Source organism: Andrographis paniculata, unplaced genomic scaffold (genome assembly GCF_009805555.1).
Source record: "Andrographis paniculata isolate CXL003 unplaced genomic scaffold, ASM980555v1 Contig60END, whole genome shotgun sequence".
In the NCBI taxonomy this organism is placed as follows: Eukaryota; Viridiplantae; Streptophyta; class Magnoliopsida; order Lamiales; family Acanthaceae; genus Andrographis; species Andrographis paniculata.
In genome coordinates this window covers 768,727-787,054 of record NW_026137596.1, presented here as the reverse complement: position 1 = coordinate 787,054, position 18,328 = coordinate 768,727, and the positions used below count along the sequence as shown (strand labels likewise).

General features: G+C 31.7%; 4 protein-coding genes across 8 annotated transcripts; 2 read left to right on the top strand and 2 right to left on the bottom strand.

The window, feature by feature from the left end:
* Positions 1 to 5,025: 5,025 nt before the first annotated feature.
* On the top strand, positions 5,026 to 6,858 carry LOC127259882 (remorin-like). The gene is made up of 5 exons (XM_051287495.1): positions 5,026 to 5,402; positions 5,943 to 5,993; positions 6,092 to 6,179; positions 6,273 to 6,354; positions 6,454 to 6,858. The coding sequence occupies exons 1-5, from the start codon at positions 5,213 to 5,215 to the stop codon at positions 6,646 to 6,648; spliced, it is 606 nt and encodes a 201-aa protein (XP_051143452.1). The 5' UTR covers positions 5,026 to 5,212; the 3' UTR covers positions 6,649 to 6,858.
* Positions 6,798 to 9,993, bottom strand: LOC127259880 (transcription factor MYB17-like). Of its 4 annotated transcripts, none has more exons than XM_051287493.1 (4): positions 9,813 to 9,993; positions 8,847 to 9,050; positions 7,646 to 7,775; positions 6,798 to 7,549 (listed from the first exon to the last, which is right to left on the bottom strand). In XM_051287493.1, exons 2-4 carry the CDS (start codon positions 9,034 to 9,036, stop codon positions 6,934 to 6,936), a joined length of 936 nt encoding a protein of 311 aa, XP_051143450.1. In that variant the 5' UTR covers positions 9,037 to 9,050; positions 9,813 to 9,993; the 3' UTR covers positions 6,798 to 6,933. The 4 variants fall into 4 exon arrangements, with proteins under 4 accessions (XP_051143450.1, XP_051143449.1, XP_051143451.1 ...); XM_051287492.1 differs by having other exon boundaries at positions 8,847 to 9,149; positions 9,813 to 9,992; XM_051287494.1 differs by lacking the exon at positions 9,813 to 9,993 and adding an exon at positions 9,284 to 9,412.
* Positions 9,994 to 12,708: 2,715 nt separating this feature from the next.
* Positions 12,709 to 14,207, top strand: LOC127259318 (25.3 kDa vesicle transport protein). Of its 2 annotated transcripts, XM_051286563.1 has the most exons (5): positions 12,710 to 13,115; positions 13,361 to 13,521; positions 13,654 to 13,797; positions 13,888 to 13,955; positions 14,044 to 14,207. In XM_051286563.1, exons 1-5 carry the CDS (start codon positions 12,925 to 12,927, stop codon positions 14,149 to 14,151), a joined length of 672 nt encoding a protein of 223 aa, XP_051142520.1. In that variant the 5' UTR covers positions 12,710 to 12,924; the 3' UTR covers positions 14,152 to 14,207. The 2 variants fall into 2 exon arrangements, with proteins under 2 accessions (XP_051142519.1, XP_051142520.1); XM_051286562.1 differs by having other exon boundaries at positions 12,709 to 13,115; positions 13,654 to 13,955.
* Positions 14,208 to 14,540: 333 nt separating this feature from the next.
* On the bottom strand, positions 14,541 to 16,275 carry LOC127259316 (transcription factor LAF1). The gene is made up of 3 exons (XM_051286561.1): positions 15,787 to 16,275; positions 15,311 to 15,440; positions 14,541 to 15,094 (listed from the first exon to the last, which is right to left on the bottom strand). The coding sequence occupies exons 1-3, from the start codon at positions 15,920 to 15,922 to the stop codon at positions 14,551 to 14,553; spliced, it is 810 nt and encodes a 269-aa protein (XP_051142518.1). The 5' UTR covers positions 15,923 to 16,275; the 3' UTR covers positions 14,541 to 14,550.
* Between the last annotated feature and the right edge of the window lie 2,053 nt (positions 16,276 to 18,328).

Genomic DNA, 18,328 nt, shown 5'->3' with positions numbered 1-18,328 from the left:
TTTCTTCATCTTCACTTTCTATCTATCTATGTAATAATTTTTAGGGTATGCATATGTATATGTATATAAATGTTAGTAGTATTAATAAATATATTCTACTCATCAAATTTTTATAGGCAATATAAGAATTACTCGCTCTGTGCTGGCTTCCTTTTAACACCGAAATAATTAAGAAATTTAATTAAAATTAAAAAATTATAAATTAAGAAATTTAAAAACTGATAGAATAAGTGGACAGATGGAATAATAGATGTTTCTTAATGAATAAAATATATATTATATTTTTATTAATATATTTGTAGAATATTAATTAAAAATATTTCAAAACAATTTTATGGGAAGAATACACCTCTAGTATAATACCAATATTGTTTATTTTCAAGTGCTTGTGTTAAGTATTTTAGATTTGGGCCGAGGCCCAATATTATGCTTCTAAAAGCATTATGCTATATTCGTTCATTTTTTAATGTCCTATTTGATATTTACACGTAGTTTGTGGACGAAGGGAGTATTTATTTTATTTATTAATATATATATATATATATATACATGCGTGTGTTGAAATATCATAGAGAAAGATCCGATTATGAATGCAAAATACCTTTAATTTTTTTATATTCAATTAGTAAAAAACACAAAAAAGTGTCTTTAATTAATGGGGCAAATTAAATAAATGCATAAATGCAGCACCAATTATTAATTTGAGTAGTGCTAATCAAGTTTTAACAAGTGGCCCATTGCACATAATTGCCTATTCCATACTTCTTATTAAAAACAAAAAGAAAAAATGCATCAATAAATGTTAATTAAATTTATGTAATATTTCATGTAAAATTAATAATATATTCACTTATTTCTTTCTTATTCTTTTTTTCTCTTAAGAAAAACAAAAAAAAAAAAATGTTTTGTGTAATGTAAATATATTGAATGTAGTATTGTGTATAAAACAAATATTTTTGTAGAATTATTTAAATAAAAATAAAAATTTTATTTTACACTTAAAGAAAAAAAAAAAGACTATTTATAATATTGTTGTACTATTAATTTATAGAATTCGAGTAATTTTTACTTTTTTTGTTTTTTTAATTTTTATTTTTATAACGTAGGAATTCGCAGTCGCTACCCGAAAGTAACACTGAGTAAACTCCAACCAAATTTAATACCATTTAAATTAGGCTCAACAAAGCAAGTCACACTAGACTAACTAATGTGTGACAGGTGAAACTAAATGCATAAAATTTGAACCCCTTAAATAGATAAATAGTAAAAAGATGGAGAGAATATATTATTTTTTGACCACATTTATTTACTATAAATTCAATATTACCTCCACAGTTAACAAGCAACATATACCCTTTTTTTTTTTTTTTTTTTTTTTTTTTGTAGTCTTTACAAAAGTTTAAAATATAAACAACATTCCATCTTTTTTTTCTTTTTTTTTTTTGTAGCATATCACTATATCTTATACTCCATCCGTCGTGTAAATATGTGCTCATTTGACCGAGTATGAATTTTAATAAAAGTGAGTAATAATTGTTACTTTTTCATTTTATAATTAAAAAAATGGTACAAAAGTGTAATAATGTTTTACTTAAAAGAAAAACGAAAATATTTTTTTACGATAACTCTAAAAAAAAATAAACATAGATTTAAATCACGGATGAATGGAGTATTATATTATTCTCAGATATTGTCATCAATACATTTTTGCATGTTCATTAATACATCAAATATTATATTTTTTTGTAATTTATATAATAAAAGTAAATGAATACAAAAAATAAAATAAAATTACAAAACTATATAAAAGTGTAAATGATTCCTATTTTCTTCTTTTTTTTGGCACTGCTTTATCTTTTTTTTCTCAACACATTCTTTAAATTCAAAACCCACATATTTATTCATTTTATTTTATTTATTTAAGATTGGCTTATCAGTTTTAGAGGGACCTATTCAATCAATCAGTACCCCACTATTTGACGATTGAAAATACTCTGCCCAATTAATAGATTAAATAAATGGGATTCATTATACATATATTGTATTGAAAATAATAATAATAATAATAATAAAATAATAAATTTGAGTGGTTGGCAAAGGGGTTTGTGATCATATCCCAAAACAACTCATATTGGATGGCACTTCTTTGTACTATTTAATTTTAGTGATGATTGAGATGTGTTTGAAAGTAGAGATTCCTTCAAAGAATCTGTTTCTTGTCATCAAAACCATATTATTATTATTATTATTATTATTATTATTATTATTATCAAATGGATATTATTTGATTTCCTTATTTCTTTTTTCTACAATTTATTATTATAACAATAGTAATAAATATGATGAAATTGAAGCCCACTATTTCCTTCTATTTGAAACTGCAAATCCCACTTCAACTTTACCATACATAATTTTCCATTTGCCATTTCAAGATTATGGATTGTTGTGTTTATTTGGGCATTTGGATTTTGAATTTGGATTTGAACAGTAAAAATTTTTAATTTGAATAGTTGTAAGATATGATATAAATAGGTGTTGATGTGATATTTTGAATGTAAAATAAATTTTAGTATTCCCTCTGTCCCATTGAAAGGTTGTCATTTTTTATTTTCGTTCGTCCCAAAACAAGGTTATCATTTCCAAATTTAGTAATTGTACTACCTACCTAACATAATAAATACCTTTCAAAATTACACTATATTATACAAATGTCATTACTTTTATATTACACAATACTAATAGGGGTATTTTCATCTTTTTTATTACAACTACTAATATTAAAAAAATCTACGTGCAAAAAGTAAACGCCAACCTTGCACTGGGACGAAGGAAGTATAATATAAAAAATAAGTATTTGATTCGATTATTTAAAAAATAAAAATAAAATGAATAGTATATTTAAAATCTAATCCTCAAACAAACACTCTCTTGTTATATAAAAATATTTAAAATAGATGGGTTTAAATTAAAATTATTATCGAGTAAGTACATCCATATATGTTTACCTGTATTTTGGGTTATTTTATTACTTTGATTTTTATTTTTTTAATAAAGAATATCTACATGGTATAATATTTTAATTACATAAAAAAATAATCATTATATAAATTAGGTGTCTAAAAATTATTATATGTTCACATTCATAAGAGGTTTAGATACAAATAATAATAATAATAATAATAATAATAATAATAATAATAATAATATATAAATAAATAAATAAAACGATTTTCAATGATCATACTTTACACTAATATCACATTGATTCGTCGACGATCATCACTTATTTGACAGACTAATGTAGGAATTAATCCAACTCATTTCTTAATGTTCGTATTCAAATATTTAATCATTATTTTTTCTTGAAGGAAGCTTCTGTAATACAACCCAACATTTGCCTTAATTTATTATTATCTATTTCCCACATAATTTGTCACTATTTTTTATTTTCATTCGTCCCATATAATTTGTCATTTTTTTTAGAAAATTGATCATAAACATTAATCATATTTTAAAATTTAAATTTTTTAATTTTTAAAATCTTAATTAAACTATTTAGTTATCTTAATCTTAATCTATAATTATTTTTAGTATATAATAATTATTTTTACTAATATATTTTTTAATTGCTTACTAATTATACTTTACCTAAATTCTCGTATCGTAATTGGCTCATATTATCTAGGACGGAGGGAGTAATTTTTTAGAACCTTTATCAAGATTTAAGTGTATATTTTTGACTAAACGGTAATTTCTGGTTTTAAATTTGAGAAACATACGCAATTTTTTTATCCATATTTACAAAAAAAAAAAAAAAATTATATTATATATTTTCATTTATTTAAAAAGTAAATATTTTTCTACGAAATTTAATAATTATTGTATTTTAATAATAGTTCTATGATAATTTTGATAGGTAAAAATTAATTCATTCATACATGACGTGTAAATTAATAATATTTTATTAGTTAGTGAAAGTATGTAAGAATTTTTATATTTTCGTCATTTGACTTTACATATAAAATAATTGTATGTGTAATGGTATGTTTGCAATCTAAGTAAAAAATTAAAGGAATTTTGATATTATTATATAATTATTTTTTTTTAAATAATAGAAAAAAATATTTTAAAATGTAACAAATAAAAATGATTAAAACCTATTTTAAATTAGGTTGGGGACATCTACTACTCCCTCCGTCATAAAACAATATGAACATTTGAGATTTACATGAGAATTAAAAAATAATAATATTATATTAATAATAGGGTAAAAAGTGACAATAATTTTGTAAAAAATGTAAAAAATTATTTCGAATGAAATGACAAAATAAAATTATTATTTTAAGATGGAAAAGTATTATTACAAAATAAATAATGCCAAATAACTAAAAATTCATACTTCCTCCGTCCAATCAGAAAGTATACATATTTATATTTTGGGACGTTCAATTACAAAATAACTATTTCATTAAATACCCCATTTTTTCTACAAATATCCTTACTTTACATCACACATTACTTTTTATACCAAAAAAATAAGGACAAAAATATTATTTTACTACTTTTATCTATCCACTATAATTAAAATATTATGCGCCAAAAATAATTATATACTTTTTAGCTTGGACGGAAGGAGTATTACATTTTAATTTTCTCCATTTAGATAATAAGACAGGTATCAGTTTAAAGTTAGAGGTTTAGATCCTCTGGTGCAGCTCGTTCTGCAACTGCTTCACAAACCTATCAAATAATGACATGTGTCCAATCTCTATGCGTAGTTCTTTTAACAACCGCATCTAATAATATCTACACGGATAGGGTGCGGCTGATTGTTACCAAAATTACGGACTCCAAGCACCAGGAAAATCTCCACCGTTCGTGGGCTGCCGCTTACATGATAGAACGGTTTAGATTGATCAGGACCGGAGATCCTGGATCCCACTCATAGTCACAGCTGTACCGTCGTCTTCCTCAACTGTATCAATCAATCATTCAGCTCTCTCTATTTCTCTCTCTTCAATTCCCAACGACACCTACCTTCTTCTAACGCCTTCTCACTCTCTCCGTCTCTCACACACACGCCACACGGACTCGATAATCCTCTGCATTCATCTATATAATTCGCTCACCATTCGTATCTCCACTCCTCCTTTGCCTAATTTTCGGATTTTTTCGTTGTAATTAAGCAACCATAGCTAAGTTTTCTGAAGTTATGACGGAGGAGGAGCAGAAGAAGGTTGAGGCGGTACCGGAACCGGAGCCGCACACGGAAGCTGCACTGCCTGCGTCTGCGGCGGCCGAGCATGTCGAGCCTACGAAGGACGTGGAGGAGAAAAGCGTCATTCCGTCGCATCACACGGAGGAAAAAACCGACGACAGCAAAGCTCTTGCAGTAGTTGAAAGTAATTTGACTCTACCTATATGTGTGCGTGGTTACTTTCTGGAGCTATTTTTGGAGCCTTGTTTGAAATAGTAAAAATAAGTAATCCATTCTGCTATTGTTTCATAAATTAGATCTTAGTTTGTTTGCGGATGTGTGTTGCTGAATTATGCGCTTATGCTGATTGATTTTCCAGATTGTTTGTCGTCTTCCTAAGAAGTGTGGGATCGGTGTTCGATTGTTTGGAACTCGGATCCTTGTTTTATTTCACTATTTTTATTACTATTATTATTTTTAATTCGGAGATTCTACTGCAATTTTGTTTTTCCTCCAGCGGAGGAATGAATGATAACTTGTTTTTAGTGTGCCAGAAGGAGGAAAATATCAAATATATTATACTATTTTTTGCCTGCTCAAATAGCAAAAGGAATACAGAAAACTGCTCAAAAGATCATGTTTAATTTACCTGTCAAGTGAATTTCGAGTCTGTCTGAAGTGCTGTCACTCTGCGAAGATCGTGTTTAATTTACCTGTTTTTTTGTCCTTTTGTTCTTTTGGAAAGAACCGGAAGCTGTTGAAGAGAAGAAGAAACCAGATGGTTCTATAGACAGAGGTAATCAATTGAGATCGTACTGTATTCCTACTTCACGACTTTTTCCTGGTGAAATTACTCAACAATTCACGAATACTTATCTGATTCTGAATCAACAGATGCTGTGCTTGCGCGGGTAGCAACGGAGAAGAGGTTATCTTTGATAAGAGCATGGGAAGAAAGTGAGAAATGTAAAGCTGAAAACAAGTATGATACTGCTGCTTCTTCACCATCATTTTTCCTGACTCTGCGGTATGAAATTTTGTTATATTGATAAATCTCATGGAGTTCGATTTTTAGGGCTCAAAAGAAAGTATCTGCTATACTAGCATGGGAGAACAGCAAGAAGGCGAATCTAGAGGCCGAGCTTAAGAAGATTGAGGTACATGGAACTATATCATCATCGTCGTCGTCCAATTTACATCATTCGAAGTAAAATCACGCTAATATGATGAAAAAAAACATATATATACTTGATCAGGAGCAACTGGAGGTGAAAAAAGCCAAGTACACAGAGGTTATGAAGAACAAGGTGGCTCTTATTCACAAACAAGCAGAAGAAAAACGAGCGGCGATTGAAGCCAAACGGGGCGAAGATCTTCTGAAAGCAGAGGAATCAGCAGCAAAGTATCGTGCAACCGGGACTGCTCCAAAGAAGCTCCTCGGCTGTTTTTGAAGCCCAGAAACCAGGTCGATCATCTTCCTGGCCTGAACTTCAAAAGAAATTGAGTGTGTGTTTAATTATGCAGTCCATTTTTGAATGCTTATTTATTGTGGAGATGTATCTATTCTGTGTTGCTGTGTGTTGTTTGATTATTATGTGTATTTGTTTGTAGACAACATTTTGAGATTTCCACGTATTAATTGACATGGTGAAGTATCTAAAGAGGTACATATAAACTACACGTAAATAAGCTATGTTATAGAAAAGATGGAAAAAGTCAAGGAAAGTTAAGTGTGACTAACCTCTGATGTAAGTAGAGAAGTCGTCGATCATCGATTCTTGAAGGAATCCCATGTCGTTGTCGCTTACAGGAAAGTCGAGCAGCAGCTTCATCATTGTGTCGGAAGAGTCATCCATCTCGTACGAGTTGGAGGAGACCGAATACGCCGTTGCATCGTCGATTTCCTTCTTACAGTACCTGATGACTTCCGATTTTGGATCTACAGTTTCGGGATTGGTCGCGGGGTGGTCTAGGTTTGTTGATCTGGAGCTGCATTCGGGTTTCGTTAGGGAAGATGTCTCCGAAGCTGGACTCGCGGATGCAGCTTCGTTGCATTCATTTGTTCTATGTCGAAACGATTCCCCGACTTCTGAATTCCACAGGTGTAGAAAGTGGTCGCCTTTGTGGCTACAACTGTCTGATGGCTGTTTCAGTTTAGCCGACAGACGGGACTCAGCCTCAACCCTGACAGTCTCCCATTGAACCAGGTGACGAGTTGAAGGATAGCCGGGGTTTATGTCAATCGACTGGTCGATGGGTTTGGTGCTGAAGCGTTTCCTCAGATGAGAGTTCCAGAAATTCTTGATATCGTTGTCTGTTCTTCCGGGTAGTTTTGAGGCCATGGCAGACCATCTTCATGCGACAGAAAGTAAACGTCGAAAAGGAGACGATTACAACTACTAGAAATGAATGTAAGAGTACAGGGGAAGTGATAAAAGCAATGCATACTTGTTACCAAGCGTCCCGTGCAGCTGAATAATAGTATTCTCTTCTTCTGGGCTGAAGGGGCCACGGTTGATGTCGGGTCGAAGATAGTTTGTCCATCGAAGCCGGCAACTCTTACCACAACGGAGGAGACCTGTGATTGTCAAAGAAACAATTTAAAGTGTTCCTCCCTTAACAAACACAAGCTTGGGAACATCTTGTTATGAAAATACAAAATTCCTAGAACAATTGAAATTGTTGTGGCGGATTATGATTGATGATAGAATAACAAACATAACGTACGTGTTGACTATGTCCATGAACAAAAACGGAGAACAAATTTATTGAGGACGACTAGCTACAAATATTATAGATTTTATATCTCTAATTATATTCAAATAAACTAAGAAAATATATCATACATGCTCAGCCCAATTACTAATTCCAAAATCCAATACTATATACCTTCGGGCCCCCAGACCCAGGCAAGGGGGGCTTGCCTCCCTTGACCCCCCACTCGCTGACCGGACAGCGAGACCCGTAAAAACTAAACGAAGTGAAGAACTAAATTCAACACATATCAACATAAATTAAATAAACTCAATTGGCCCGCATCAATAAAGTTTTTCTTGAAACTATCTCTAGTGTTCCTCAATTCAAAGAATTTATATGTGACGAATATAACATCTAATTGTCAATCAGTGTACAGAAAACTACACTTTCCAGGCATGTTCATATTATGATAGCATTGATTTAGTTCATGGAAAACAAGAAAGCAACAAAAATAAAAGAATTATTCATTCCATGAGTTTGAATTCTTCCATCAAGAATGGTGATTGTAAATATAATGCAGGAGATACTTCAAGATATAATACTCCTGGAACAAACTCGAAAACCAAATATATCATTATATCTAAGAAATGTTCTAAGAACATGGGACAAGTTGAAGGCCATTACTGATTTAACTAAGTAAATTTAAAGTTCGGCATAGTAAATCCAAAAAAGGCTAATTGCACCCGAGAATTTAGAATTTTGACACGAATTTATCTTTTTGTGGTTAAAAGTTTGTTCTGATTTTTTAAAAGACCAAGAACCCCCAAATGAATTAATCAACTTACACTCTTTTTTTTTAAAAAAAAAAAATGATACCAGAAAACCCAGCAAAGAGGAGCTCGAAACAATTATATGAAAGTAGAGTAAGAAAATAAATAAATTAACAACAAACCTGCAAGTTTGGGGAGGTTTCTCCATGTCCCATGCCCATTTTCTCTGATAAAATCAACTAGAATTTTGTCCTCTTCAGCATTCCAAGCCCCTCTTTTCATTCCCTCTCTAGCACAACATGGCGTTCTTCCCATGCCTTTCTTCTTCTTCTTCTTCTCACACTTCTTCTTCCCCTCTCTTTTCTTCCCCATTTCTCAAGCACAAACTACAAATCAACTGCACATGTTCAGCTCTTCACAACAAACTCCATGTACAAGATACAACTTGGAAGTTGGAAGGAAAGGGAGCAGATTCCCTTTAAGCACTGGAAAAACAAAAACAGAAAGAAAAAAATAAGGGAAAGCAAACATTAAACGAACTCAGGTTTCTTGGGAGAGGTGTCTGTCTGTGTGAATCAAGGGAGATGTATAAATGTTCATGTATATAATCTGTGTGTACCTGATTGGCAGTGAGACAGCAGAGTAATGAATTGATAAGATAGGAGAGAGTAAAAAGAATATGAAGGCCATAAATGCATAGGAATTATATTCACAATAATGGTAGGCTTTGTCACAGACATCCAAGCCAGAGCCACCTTTATCCTTTTTTTTATTTTATTTTTTTCATTTGCTTTCATCTAAGCAGATTCAGAGCATTTATTTTTTGTACTCTCAGCTGCCATTTTATTTACTTCTCTCTGCTACACGCCTTATTTCTCATCCTTTGGTGTGGCAAAACCCTAACATGAATTCAGTGATATAAATCCACATCTTTGACCATCGCCAGACTTAAAACCTCAATTCACACACGCGCGCACACACATACACACCAAACGACAATTGATTAAACACTCTATACCAGAAAAAAACAAACAAGTACGAACACATGGTTGAAGTTTCAACTTACATTAAGAAATTAATCTGTAGGAACAAAAATATACACAAATTAAACAAATGGAAGCACAAATCGAGAGAGCAACGGTGCTTACCGGGGAAACAAAAATCTAGAGCGATAGAGAGAAGTGGAAAAACTGTGCAGGTAGAAGAGAGGTTTTAGCTACACGCGTTGCTTGGATGCTCCATCTTTGCTGATTTCATTGCTGCTTTTGTTGGTTTCTGCTCTGCACCACTCCTCGGTGACCAAAGATTGTGAGTTTTTCCGATCAAAAAAAAAAAAAACAAAAGATTGTGAGTTTTTCTTCGCTCGATCAAACGGACTGATACACACATACGTATATACGTACAAAAATATGTCTATATATATATATATATATATTCCCGCGTATATGGGAGAACATATAAAGCAGGCCAATATTTGGGCTTAGTGTCCAGACAAGGCCCATTTAAAACGAAATAAAATTTGCCCTATTGGGCCTTAATCTGCTGTTAATTGGGCCTTTACATTTGGGGTTTATTTATACTATTTTATGTTTAGAAATATATAAAAGTATATGTTTGGATAACGGAATTATATATTGGAGTACATTTTATTCAATGTTTATTTTATAAAAAAATAAAATCAATAATTAAATATAAAATAATGATTTTTTTATTACGACATATGTTTTCATAACTAACATAAAAGAAAACTTTAAACCAAATATACTAAATACTAAGTCTTAAGTTATACAAATTTCTTACAAACTTGTTGTTTATTATTTTTATTTTTTTACAATTAAAATTTCAATATATATATATATATATAATATTTTATAAAAAATTAAAATACAATATAAAATATTATTTTTATATTATTAATATAACTTTTTATAATTGGTATGTGTTGGGATATGAAGCCTCCTTCCTTACATGTAGGGATATGATTTGAACGTTATATTTTAGATTTTAGAGATATGATTTGGATATTATTGTCAAAGACTTAGACTATAAATATCATGTATTTTCACTTTAACATGTGTCTGCGTACTTTATAATAAAATTTCTCCTGGCTTGGCAGCGCCCGCCCCCAGACGTAGATCATCGTGATCGAACTGGGACTTGCGGAAGTGCCCTGTGTCGAAAGTCTCTTGGTGCTGTTGGGTCGGTCCCGACTGGTAGGTCAGACAGCGAGTCCCTTTGTGATAGGCGGTGCAAGGTAGGTAGGGAAGGATAAGGGTTTCGGCAAACGCAGCGGAATATCCGATGTGCTCTCATATCAAGTGAGCCTTATGTTTGTTTGTGGGAGTCAAGATGGATGAAGTCTAGTAAAAGAAGATCGACAAGAAGATACAAGTTAGGTGGTATGTTAAAACTGTAAGGGGCACTTGACACGAGAGTGCGGGGCGCCGGAGAAGGATCAGGGTTCGGCAAACACAGCGGAGGAGATATCCGATGTGCTGATTCTGAGCGTCAGCAGTCCAATGGAGTGGCACGGACTAACGGCAAGTGATCAAGACACCAGTCTGGAGCATCATTCCACTCATGCAGTGATTCGGGAATCATGGAATTCTATACCACATGTAATTTTTTGGTGTTGTCTATCTTGCAGATGATGAGACATTGAAAATTGTATGTAAAGAAATGATTCGAATCAGAACACCGAATGGTGGAGAGTGAAGATTGGATGAGGTATGTTGAAGTGGAAGATGAAATCAGTCTTTAATGGGAGATTGTTATGATATGAAGCTGATTATATCCTAAAATCTAGGGATATGATTTGGATATTATATTTTAGATTTTAGAGATATGATTTGGATATTATTGTCAAAGGCTTTGCTATAAATATCCATGTACCTGCGTAGGCTTGGCAGCGCCGCCCTCAGATGTAGATCGAATTGGGTTACCAAATCTTGTGTTCTTTTGTCTTTGTTATCTCATCTTGATTTCTTAAGAATTTCCGTAACAATATGAAAAAAATATTTCAAATAAAATATTAAAAATGCATTTATTTTGTAAAATAATTTAAAATAATACTACTCCCTCAGTCCCGCAACAAGGGTGGCACATAGATTTTTAAATATTAGTATTATATTGGATTGTAGTAAAAAATATAAAAAATACCCTATTAGTATGATGTAATATAAAAATAATGACATTTGTGTAATATATTGTAAGTTGAAAGAGTATTTATTATGTGAAGTAGGTAGTACAGTTACTAAATTAGGAAATAGTAACGTAGATGAAAATGAAAAATAGTAACCTTACTTTTCAATGAGACATGGGGAGTATATAAAATAAAAATAATCATATAGATAATATAAAAATAAAAAAAAAATATACGCATATATTAATTTGTAAGGGAAAATATGTGTTGTCTTTAGGTGAAAAACACACCCTAAATAAACATAATTTTTTTTTTATTTTTTCTATAGAAATAGGAAATGGATTGTTTCAAAAGATTATATTCGTTTATAAGTTATATCCATAAATGCAATTAAATATTTTCAAACTGCATTTACTGGCTCATTAAAATAACTTTGCTTACTAAAAAAATTTCTTCCCATTGTTGACATCATAATAATTTATCAAATGCAAATTATAGTTAATGACTTTATAATAATAATAATAATAATAATAATAATAATAATAATAATTAGACTTAATATTAATTTGTATTTGAAATTAATAACATACATTACTTGAATTTGAAATTAAAATCAAACAAACTCAAGGTATTTTCTTCTTGTGTGTCTTCTCAATGCGTTTTTTTGAAAAATAAAATAAAATAATTATTTTTTAAAAATTCATTCAAATTATTTTACAAAATTAACATAATTTAGATGGTAGAAAAAAAAATTGAAATTACAACAAACACCTTTAATACTTTAATACCAATTTCACTCCCTAAATTCTCACTTTTTAGATTTGGGGCCCCCAACCTTTTAACAGCACCGCGTAGCGCGTAAACGTCATTCATGAAGGCATCATCGTTCAAATAGCTTCGTCTCCAAGTTCACCCACATTCCGACATCCTTCCATCTTTCTCTCTTCATTCTCAACCTTTTTCTCTCAATCTTCACGCTTCACTTACGGATTCACGCATCCTGTAAATTATTCTCACCATTCAGACCCCTCGGTTGTCGTCTTCAAGTGGAAAAAAAGGAGTGTTGCTTTTGGTGCTACGTGTTGGCATTTGAGTTGCTGCAAGCTAGAGATTAATCAATGGTGAGGCTTACAATAGTTGGAAGAGTGAGTGATGGAATGCCCTTAGCACGCGGGGCGAGGTACGTGAATGAAGGGAGCGATGATGTTCTCAGTTACAATGAAAAAGGAGAGTTCTTACTCCGGGAGATTTCGCGAGGAGCCTTGCCGTCTTCCAGAATGACTATCTTCCTCGATCAATATTATTTCAAGTATTGTTTTCGATTATTCTTCAACTCCATTTTCATTCATATGCTTGCCTGTGTGTGTGGTGGAAAGTTTAAACCCTAATTTTCGGAATTTGTGCTACAGTCTGTACGTTAGTTTCTTCGAATGCATTTTACAGCTTTTCTGTAGTTTGCTAGAGCTTTAGTTTCCTTCAATTTCATGGTTTTTTGCATTTCCGATATATTAATTAAGATATAACTTAGCATTTTTATTTTTTTTTTTGTTGCAGTTACTTGGTTGATAATGGAATTTGCTTCATGGGTCTCTGTGATGCATTGTATCCAAGACGGCTTGCTTTCCATTATTTGCAAGATTTGCAGAGGGAGTTCAGCAAGTTTGATGTGAAGCTGACTGAGAGAATTATCAAGCCTTATAGTTTTGTTAAATTTGGTAAATCCTGTTACTGCAAGCTAAGACCATTAAATTCAAGATAATTCTGAAATTCATTGCATAACTTCGGCCAAGTTTAGTGTATCTATAACGACTTATTGGATACTTCTACTTCCAATAAAACTAATGCAGATGGTGTAATTGGGAATATTCGAAGGAAGTATATCGATACAAGGACGCAAGCCAATATAGCAAAGATAAATTCTGATAGTTTTATAGAGGACAATGTAGCATCTGAAAGTTTTTCACAAGTTGTGAAACAGAGGGAACAATTTGGTATGGATTTCATTGATCTTTGTAAGTTAAGTTTGGTGATGTCAAATTTGTTTGATGAAAAGTTTTTTCTTTTACTTCTTTTATGGACAGAAATGTTTGAGAGAATGAGTAAGGCTCATTTACATCCTTCCCCTATTTGGTGTTCGAAAACGCTGGAAGTAAGCACTGTTTAAAAGCATGTGAAATTATTGCATATATCAAGCATTCTGCTGCTTATATATCCCACGGTGATATTTATATGTACAGGTTTTCGCCGTGAAGTGGATGCCTTTAGGACTAATGGTGGCTGTTATATTTGTGCTCGTCACATGCACTAGCCTGCCCAGATTTTTTACTGGTTTTCACAATGTTTAGTGATGGGATTGGGTATTTATTTATTTTTTGTTTGGAGTCACGACTCATTATAGGGAACCTTTAGATATTTTCTTGAGGTTCTAGTGCCCATTGATTGTAAATTATGTATATTATCTCATTTATTTGAAATGAATGCATATTGAATTCTCCAAACTCTGTATCTTTCTTTTGGTTTAGGGCTGATGATCATCACTCCAGCTAATGCCGTGTTGGACCTTAAAATTCAAAATCTTTACATTCCAGAAAATCTATACATTTGTGAACTTATTTGCAAAATGAAATTTTTCTGTTCACTCAGAATCTTGCAGTAAATTTAAAAGCATCCTAAGAAGCAACATACATTTAATTTTGATGTCCCACTGATTCTATTCATTGTTGTTGTTGCTCAGCTAACATCCTTCACATGTGCATCAGGTCATAGTTTATGTTGAATTCTCCAGGAAAATAGTCGATCATGCCACTCTGCCTCACTTGATCCTCGAACGATGCATGAAACATTTCATCAACAAGGATAGAGTTGGACAACGGTTGAACTTCACCGGCAAACGCCCCTTCGTCGAACATCAGACTGTGAACAAGGGAATCTTCAGAATTCGAAGTAATATCTTCAGCAGAGTACTTGGAAACAGACACGCTGCCAGAGCTTGTGTTTGTGTCATGAAATTGGTCCAACATGAGCCACTCAGCAAAAAGAACCTTCGGTAAGTTACTCTTTTGAATATCACTTGATTGTTCTATCTGCAAAGTCACTGACTCTTCTGTGTTTGTTAGTGAAAAACACGATCGCTCGCATCCTTGAATTTCCCTGTCTGTGCATTCATTTATTCGATGTGGAAGCCGTGCTTCAACTGCTTTGGAAACTCTTTTTTTTAGATGAGAATGCCAGTGGTTTTTTATCTCATTATCAGTTCGTCCCGGTAAATGTTGTGCAATCTGAGACCACCTGCAGCATAGAAAAGAATTTAGAACATAAGCAAGAAGGTGTGACACTATTGGAATTCTTGGTAGGATTCAAGATTAGTTCAATTTTTATAGAAGGATGTTCTGATCCAAAACCAATAAGAAAATCATTTAGGTAGGTTTATACAAGAGAATACATTGTTGAAATTATATGTAAGTCAACTCTACGAATATAGAAGCATTCCGTTTAAGTTCTTACTTGTTGCCTAACACACCATGAAGCGACAACACTGTCTCTTCCTCTTCTGAGCTAAATGCCCCGCGCTTTAGTCCTGGCCGTAGATAATTGATCCATCTTAATCTGCAGCTTTTTCCACTTCTATGTAAGCCTGTCATACATCATAATTTGCATCATTTTCTTTCCTAAGCTATGGAATTAAGATATAATATTAAAGGGTGGGTATCAATCTAAGCATGCTTGTAAGTACTATACATAAAATATATGTTGTTCTTGTTGACTTCTGTTTGCTGTCCTTATACCAACAGCTGTGCATTGTTTATTGACTACTGAATAATCATTCTGAAGACTGAACCGGCACCCATCCAATGTCCGGACAAAGTTGAATAACAGCATGAATGAAAAAAAATGTATGATTTAATCTGTTTCATATGTCTTTTTATGACATCCTGTTACTACATAGCTCGATGCCATTAAAACAAGCTTAACATTCTGACCTGCATTGGTAGGTACCGAGCTCCAACAGCCATGGCCGTAGTTGAGGATACAGTCTCTCAACTTCTGGTCTTCTTCCGGCGACCACAGCCCCTTCTTGTACTTCTTCCCCGGCCTCTCTGGCGCCACGCAGCCCATCGGACAGGGTAATGTGGACAATGTAATGAAGAAACAGGGGGAGTTTAGGACATGAAGTCTGAGGAGAGGTTACTCAGAAAATTTAAAGGGAAGCAGTAGTTGGTCATCCCCAAAAAACTTTAAAAATATAAATAAATTAAAGGTTCCTCACTAACCACCACTTTTATTCTGAGTAAAGAATAGAATGAAGAAGAGGGGTATTTGATTGATTGATTGTTTGTTGTGTGGGATTGAAGCATAGGTGTCGTGTCCCATTTGTGGAATGTCTTGAAGGAGACCAAAAATGGAGGGTGGTTCTTCTTTGGATCCTTTTGCTGATGTCAACATGCAGGCGTAAACCTACTCTCTATTCAGACAGGTATTTTTTTAAAAATTTTTATTTACTCTGTCGGCTTATTATGTGCTTTGGGCCTAATTACTTAGTCTTAATTCATAATATGTTTTGTCTGAAGCTTATAGTTTAGTTTAATGGAGTTTAGGAATCTCTGTGGTGATTCTTTTTTACATGTGGGCTGATTTGGGTTTTTATATGCATGTCCTTTTTGCTTTTACACTAGGTTATTGAAAGGAATTTTTGTGCTTTTTTTTCAATTAAAGTCTCTGGAAATTTAAATAAAATAATTACTGAGCTTCTATTTTGTCATGACTTTGTGCACAAATCCATCTCCAACGTAACTCAGTTGCTACAGTAATTTAACTCGAACTCACAACTTTATTTTCAATTGCAAAAAGAATATTCTCTAAATAATCTATTTTATATATTATTTTAAACAATTTTTATATTAAAAAATATAAATATATACAATTAAACAATAAAAAATTACAGATCAATTCTTATAAAGACTAATTTACAATTTGTAAAAAATATTTTGAAAAAAAGAAAAAAAAAAGTAAAAAACTCCAAATTTGGCGTGCTTGGTGTTGCATTGTAACAAACACAAAAAATAGTGTTAGATATGGAGTTGGGTTGAAGAGGTAAATCTCCATATTTGGAGCTGCAACCTAAAAGAATGAGGTTGCTTTGGAGATGGCCTTAGGACTTTAGTATTAATTGTTTTTATTGTATTTTTTGATGTGACGTAGGAATCATCGAAAGTATTATAAAGAATGATATTTTTGTGTGTTTTTGTTAATTTTATTATATGAATTGAAATCATTAACATATTAAAGGAAATTATAATATGTGATTTTCTTTGTAGTCTACATCATTTGTAGATTAAATCAATGTTGCTTGCAATGTAGGTGATATGAAATTTTAAAATGCAATTTTGAGGTTGTTACAAACTAATTTGTAACTTCATTTAAATAAATGACAAAAAAGTTATATTATACGAAACTAATATATATATATATATATACACACACACACGCATTTGAATATAGAAGAACGTACTATGATTGGTTTTTGTAGCTGATTCTGGTGGACAATATCGGATCATATATATTTAGGGAATCATTTAAAGAATTGAGTTGGTTCATATAGTTGTGGAATTTTAGCATCAAGCAAGAAAAACATAATATAGTATTAATAATTAATGTAATTAGTATACTTAAGTATATTGTAATATGATTTGTGTGTACTGTTTTTTTATTATTATTTTTAAATATTCATTGGTTACTTGAAGAATTTTAATATGTATATCGAAGACAGATTCAATCATAGGCTGGACCACTTAAATCGTAACATTTATTTGGTACGAAATTTATTTAAATAAATTAGAACATTCCTTGTGCCAATTCTTGTTTGACATTTATTATTTTATTTTAACAATAACAATTGTATTACAAAATTGAGAATTTACATTTAGTTAGGTGGAGGCGATTGAATATTCAAATTAGAAATTAGCATAATTGAGCTAAGTGGCAATTAATTATCATTTATTTTATTTTAAGTAAAATCACTCGTACTTATTATATTATTTCCACCAATGAAAGTTTTGAAAAAAGTCCAGCCAAAATTAATATATTTATCTCTCTCTCTTTCTTTTTTTTTAAATACTCCTTCGATCCCGTTGGAAGGGTGACGTTTGTTTTTTTTTTTTTTAACGTAAATTTTTGAATATTAGTACTATTATATTGGATTGCAGTAAAACCAAAAAAAAGAAAAAAAGAAAAAAAAAGACAAAAATACTCCTATCAGTATGATGTAATGTAAAAGTAATGCCATTTGTATAATATATTGTAACTTTTATTTTTTTCCATATATATTATATAATATTACGAATATTATAAGTACTATTCCTTCATATATTAATCTAATTGACTAATTCATTACTTTTTCATTCAGAAAAATTCCTGTTGCGTATGTAAGTCTGTAATAATAATAATAATAATAATAATATCCGCTGGCCTGTTGATTATTACTATAATTTTCTTTCAAATGTATTCATTACGATGTTAATTCTT

What these genes read in the sequence shown, in the direction of transcription:
- LOC127259316 (XM_051286561.1), bottom strand. Translation starts at nt 15,922, where the DNA reads ATGGGCTGCGTGGCGCCAGAGAGGCCGGGGAAGAAGTACAAGAAGGGG. An exon ending in CTCGGTACCTACCAATGCAG is followed by an intron (nt 15,441 to 15,786) that starts GTCAGAATGTTA and finishes GATGTATGACAG; the next exon opens with GCTTACATAGAAGTGGAAAA. An exon ending in CATGGTGTGTTAGGCAACAA is followed by an intron (nt 15,095 to 15,310) that starts GTAAGAACTTAA and finishes TCTATGCTGCAG; the next exon opens with GTGGTCTCAGATTGCACAAC.
- LOC127259882 (XM_051287495.1), top strand. Translation starts at nt 5,213, where the DNA reads ATGACGGAGGAGGAGCAGAAGAAGGTTGAGGCGGTACCGGAACCGGAG. An exon ending in AGCTCTTGCAGTAGTTGAAA is followed by an intron (nt 5,403 to 5,942) that starts GTAATTTGACTC and finishes TCTTTTGGAAAG; the next exon opens with AACCGGAAGCTGTTGAAGAG. An exon ending in AAATGTAAAGCTGAAAACAA is followed by an intron (nt 6,180 to 6,272) that starts GTATGATACTGC and finishes TTCGATTTTTAG; the next exon opens with GGCTCAAAAGAAAGTATCTG.
- LOC127259318 (XM_051286562.1), top strand. Translation starts at nt 12,925, where the DNA reads ATGGTGAGGCTTACAATAGTTGGAAGAGTGAGTGATGGAATGCCCTTA. An exon ending in CTCGATCAATATTATTTCAA is followed by an intron (nt 13,116 to 13,360) that starts GTATTGTTTTCG and finishes TTTTTGTTGCAG; the next exon opens with TTACTTGGTTGATAATGGAA. An exon ending in TTATAGTTTTGTTAAATTTG is followed by an intron (nt 13,522 to 13,653) that starts GTAAATCCTGTT and finishes AAACTAATGCAG; the next exon opens with ATGGTGTAATTGGGAATATT.
- LOC127259880 (XM_051287493.1), bottom strand. Translation starts at nt 9,036, where the DNA reads ATGGGGAAGAAAAGAGAGGGGAAGAAGAAGTGTGAGAAGAAGAAGAAG. An exon ending in AAACCTCCCCAAACTTGCAG is followed by an intron (nt 7,776 to 8,846) that starts GTTTGTTGTTAA and finishes TGACAATCACAG; the next exon opens with GTCTCCTCCGTTGTGGTAAG. An exon ending in CACGGGACGCTTGGTAACAA is followed by an intron (nt 7,550 to 7,645) that starts GTATGCATTGCT and finishes TGTCGCATGAAG; the next exon opens with ATGGTCTGCCATGGCCTCAA.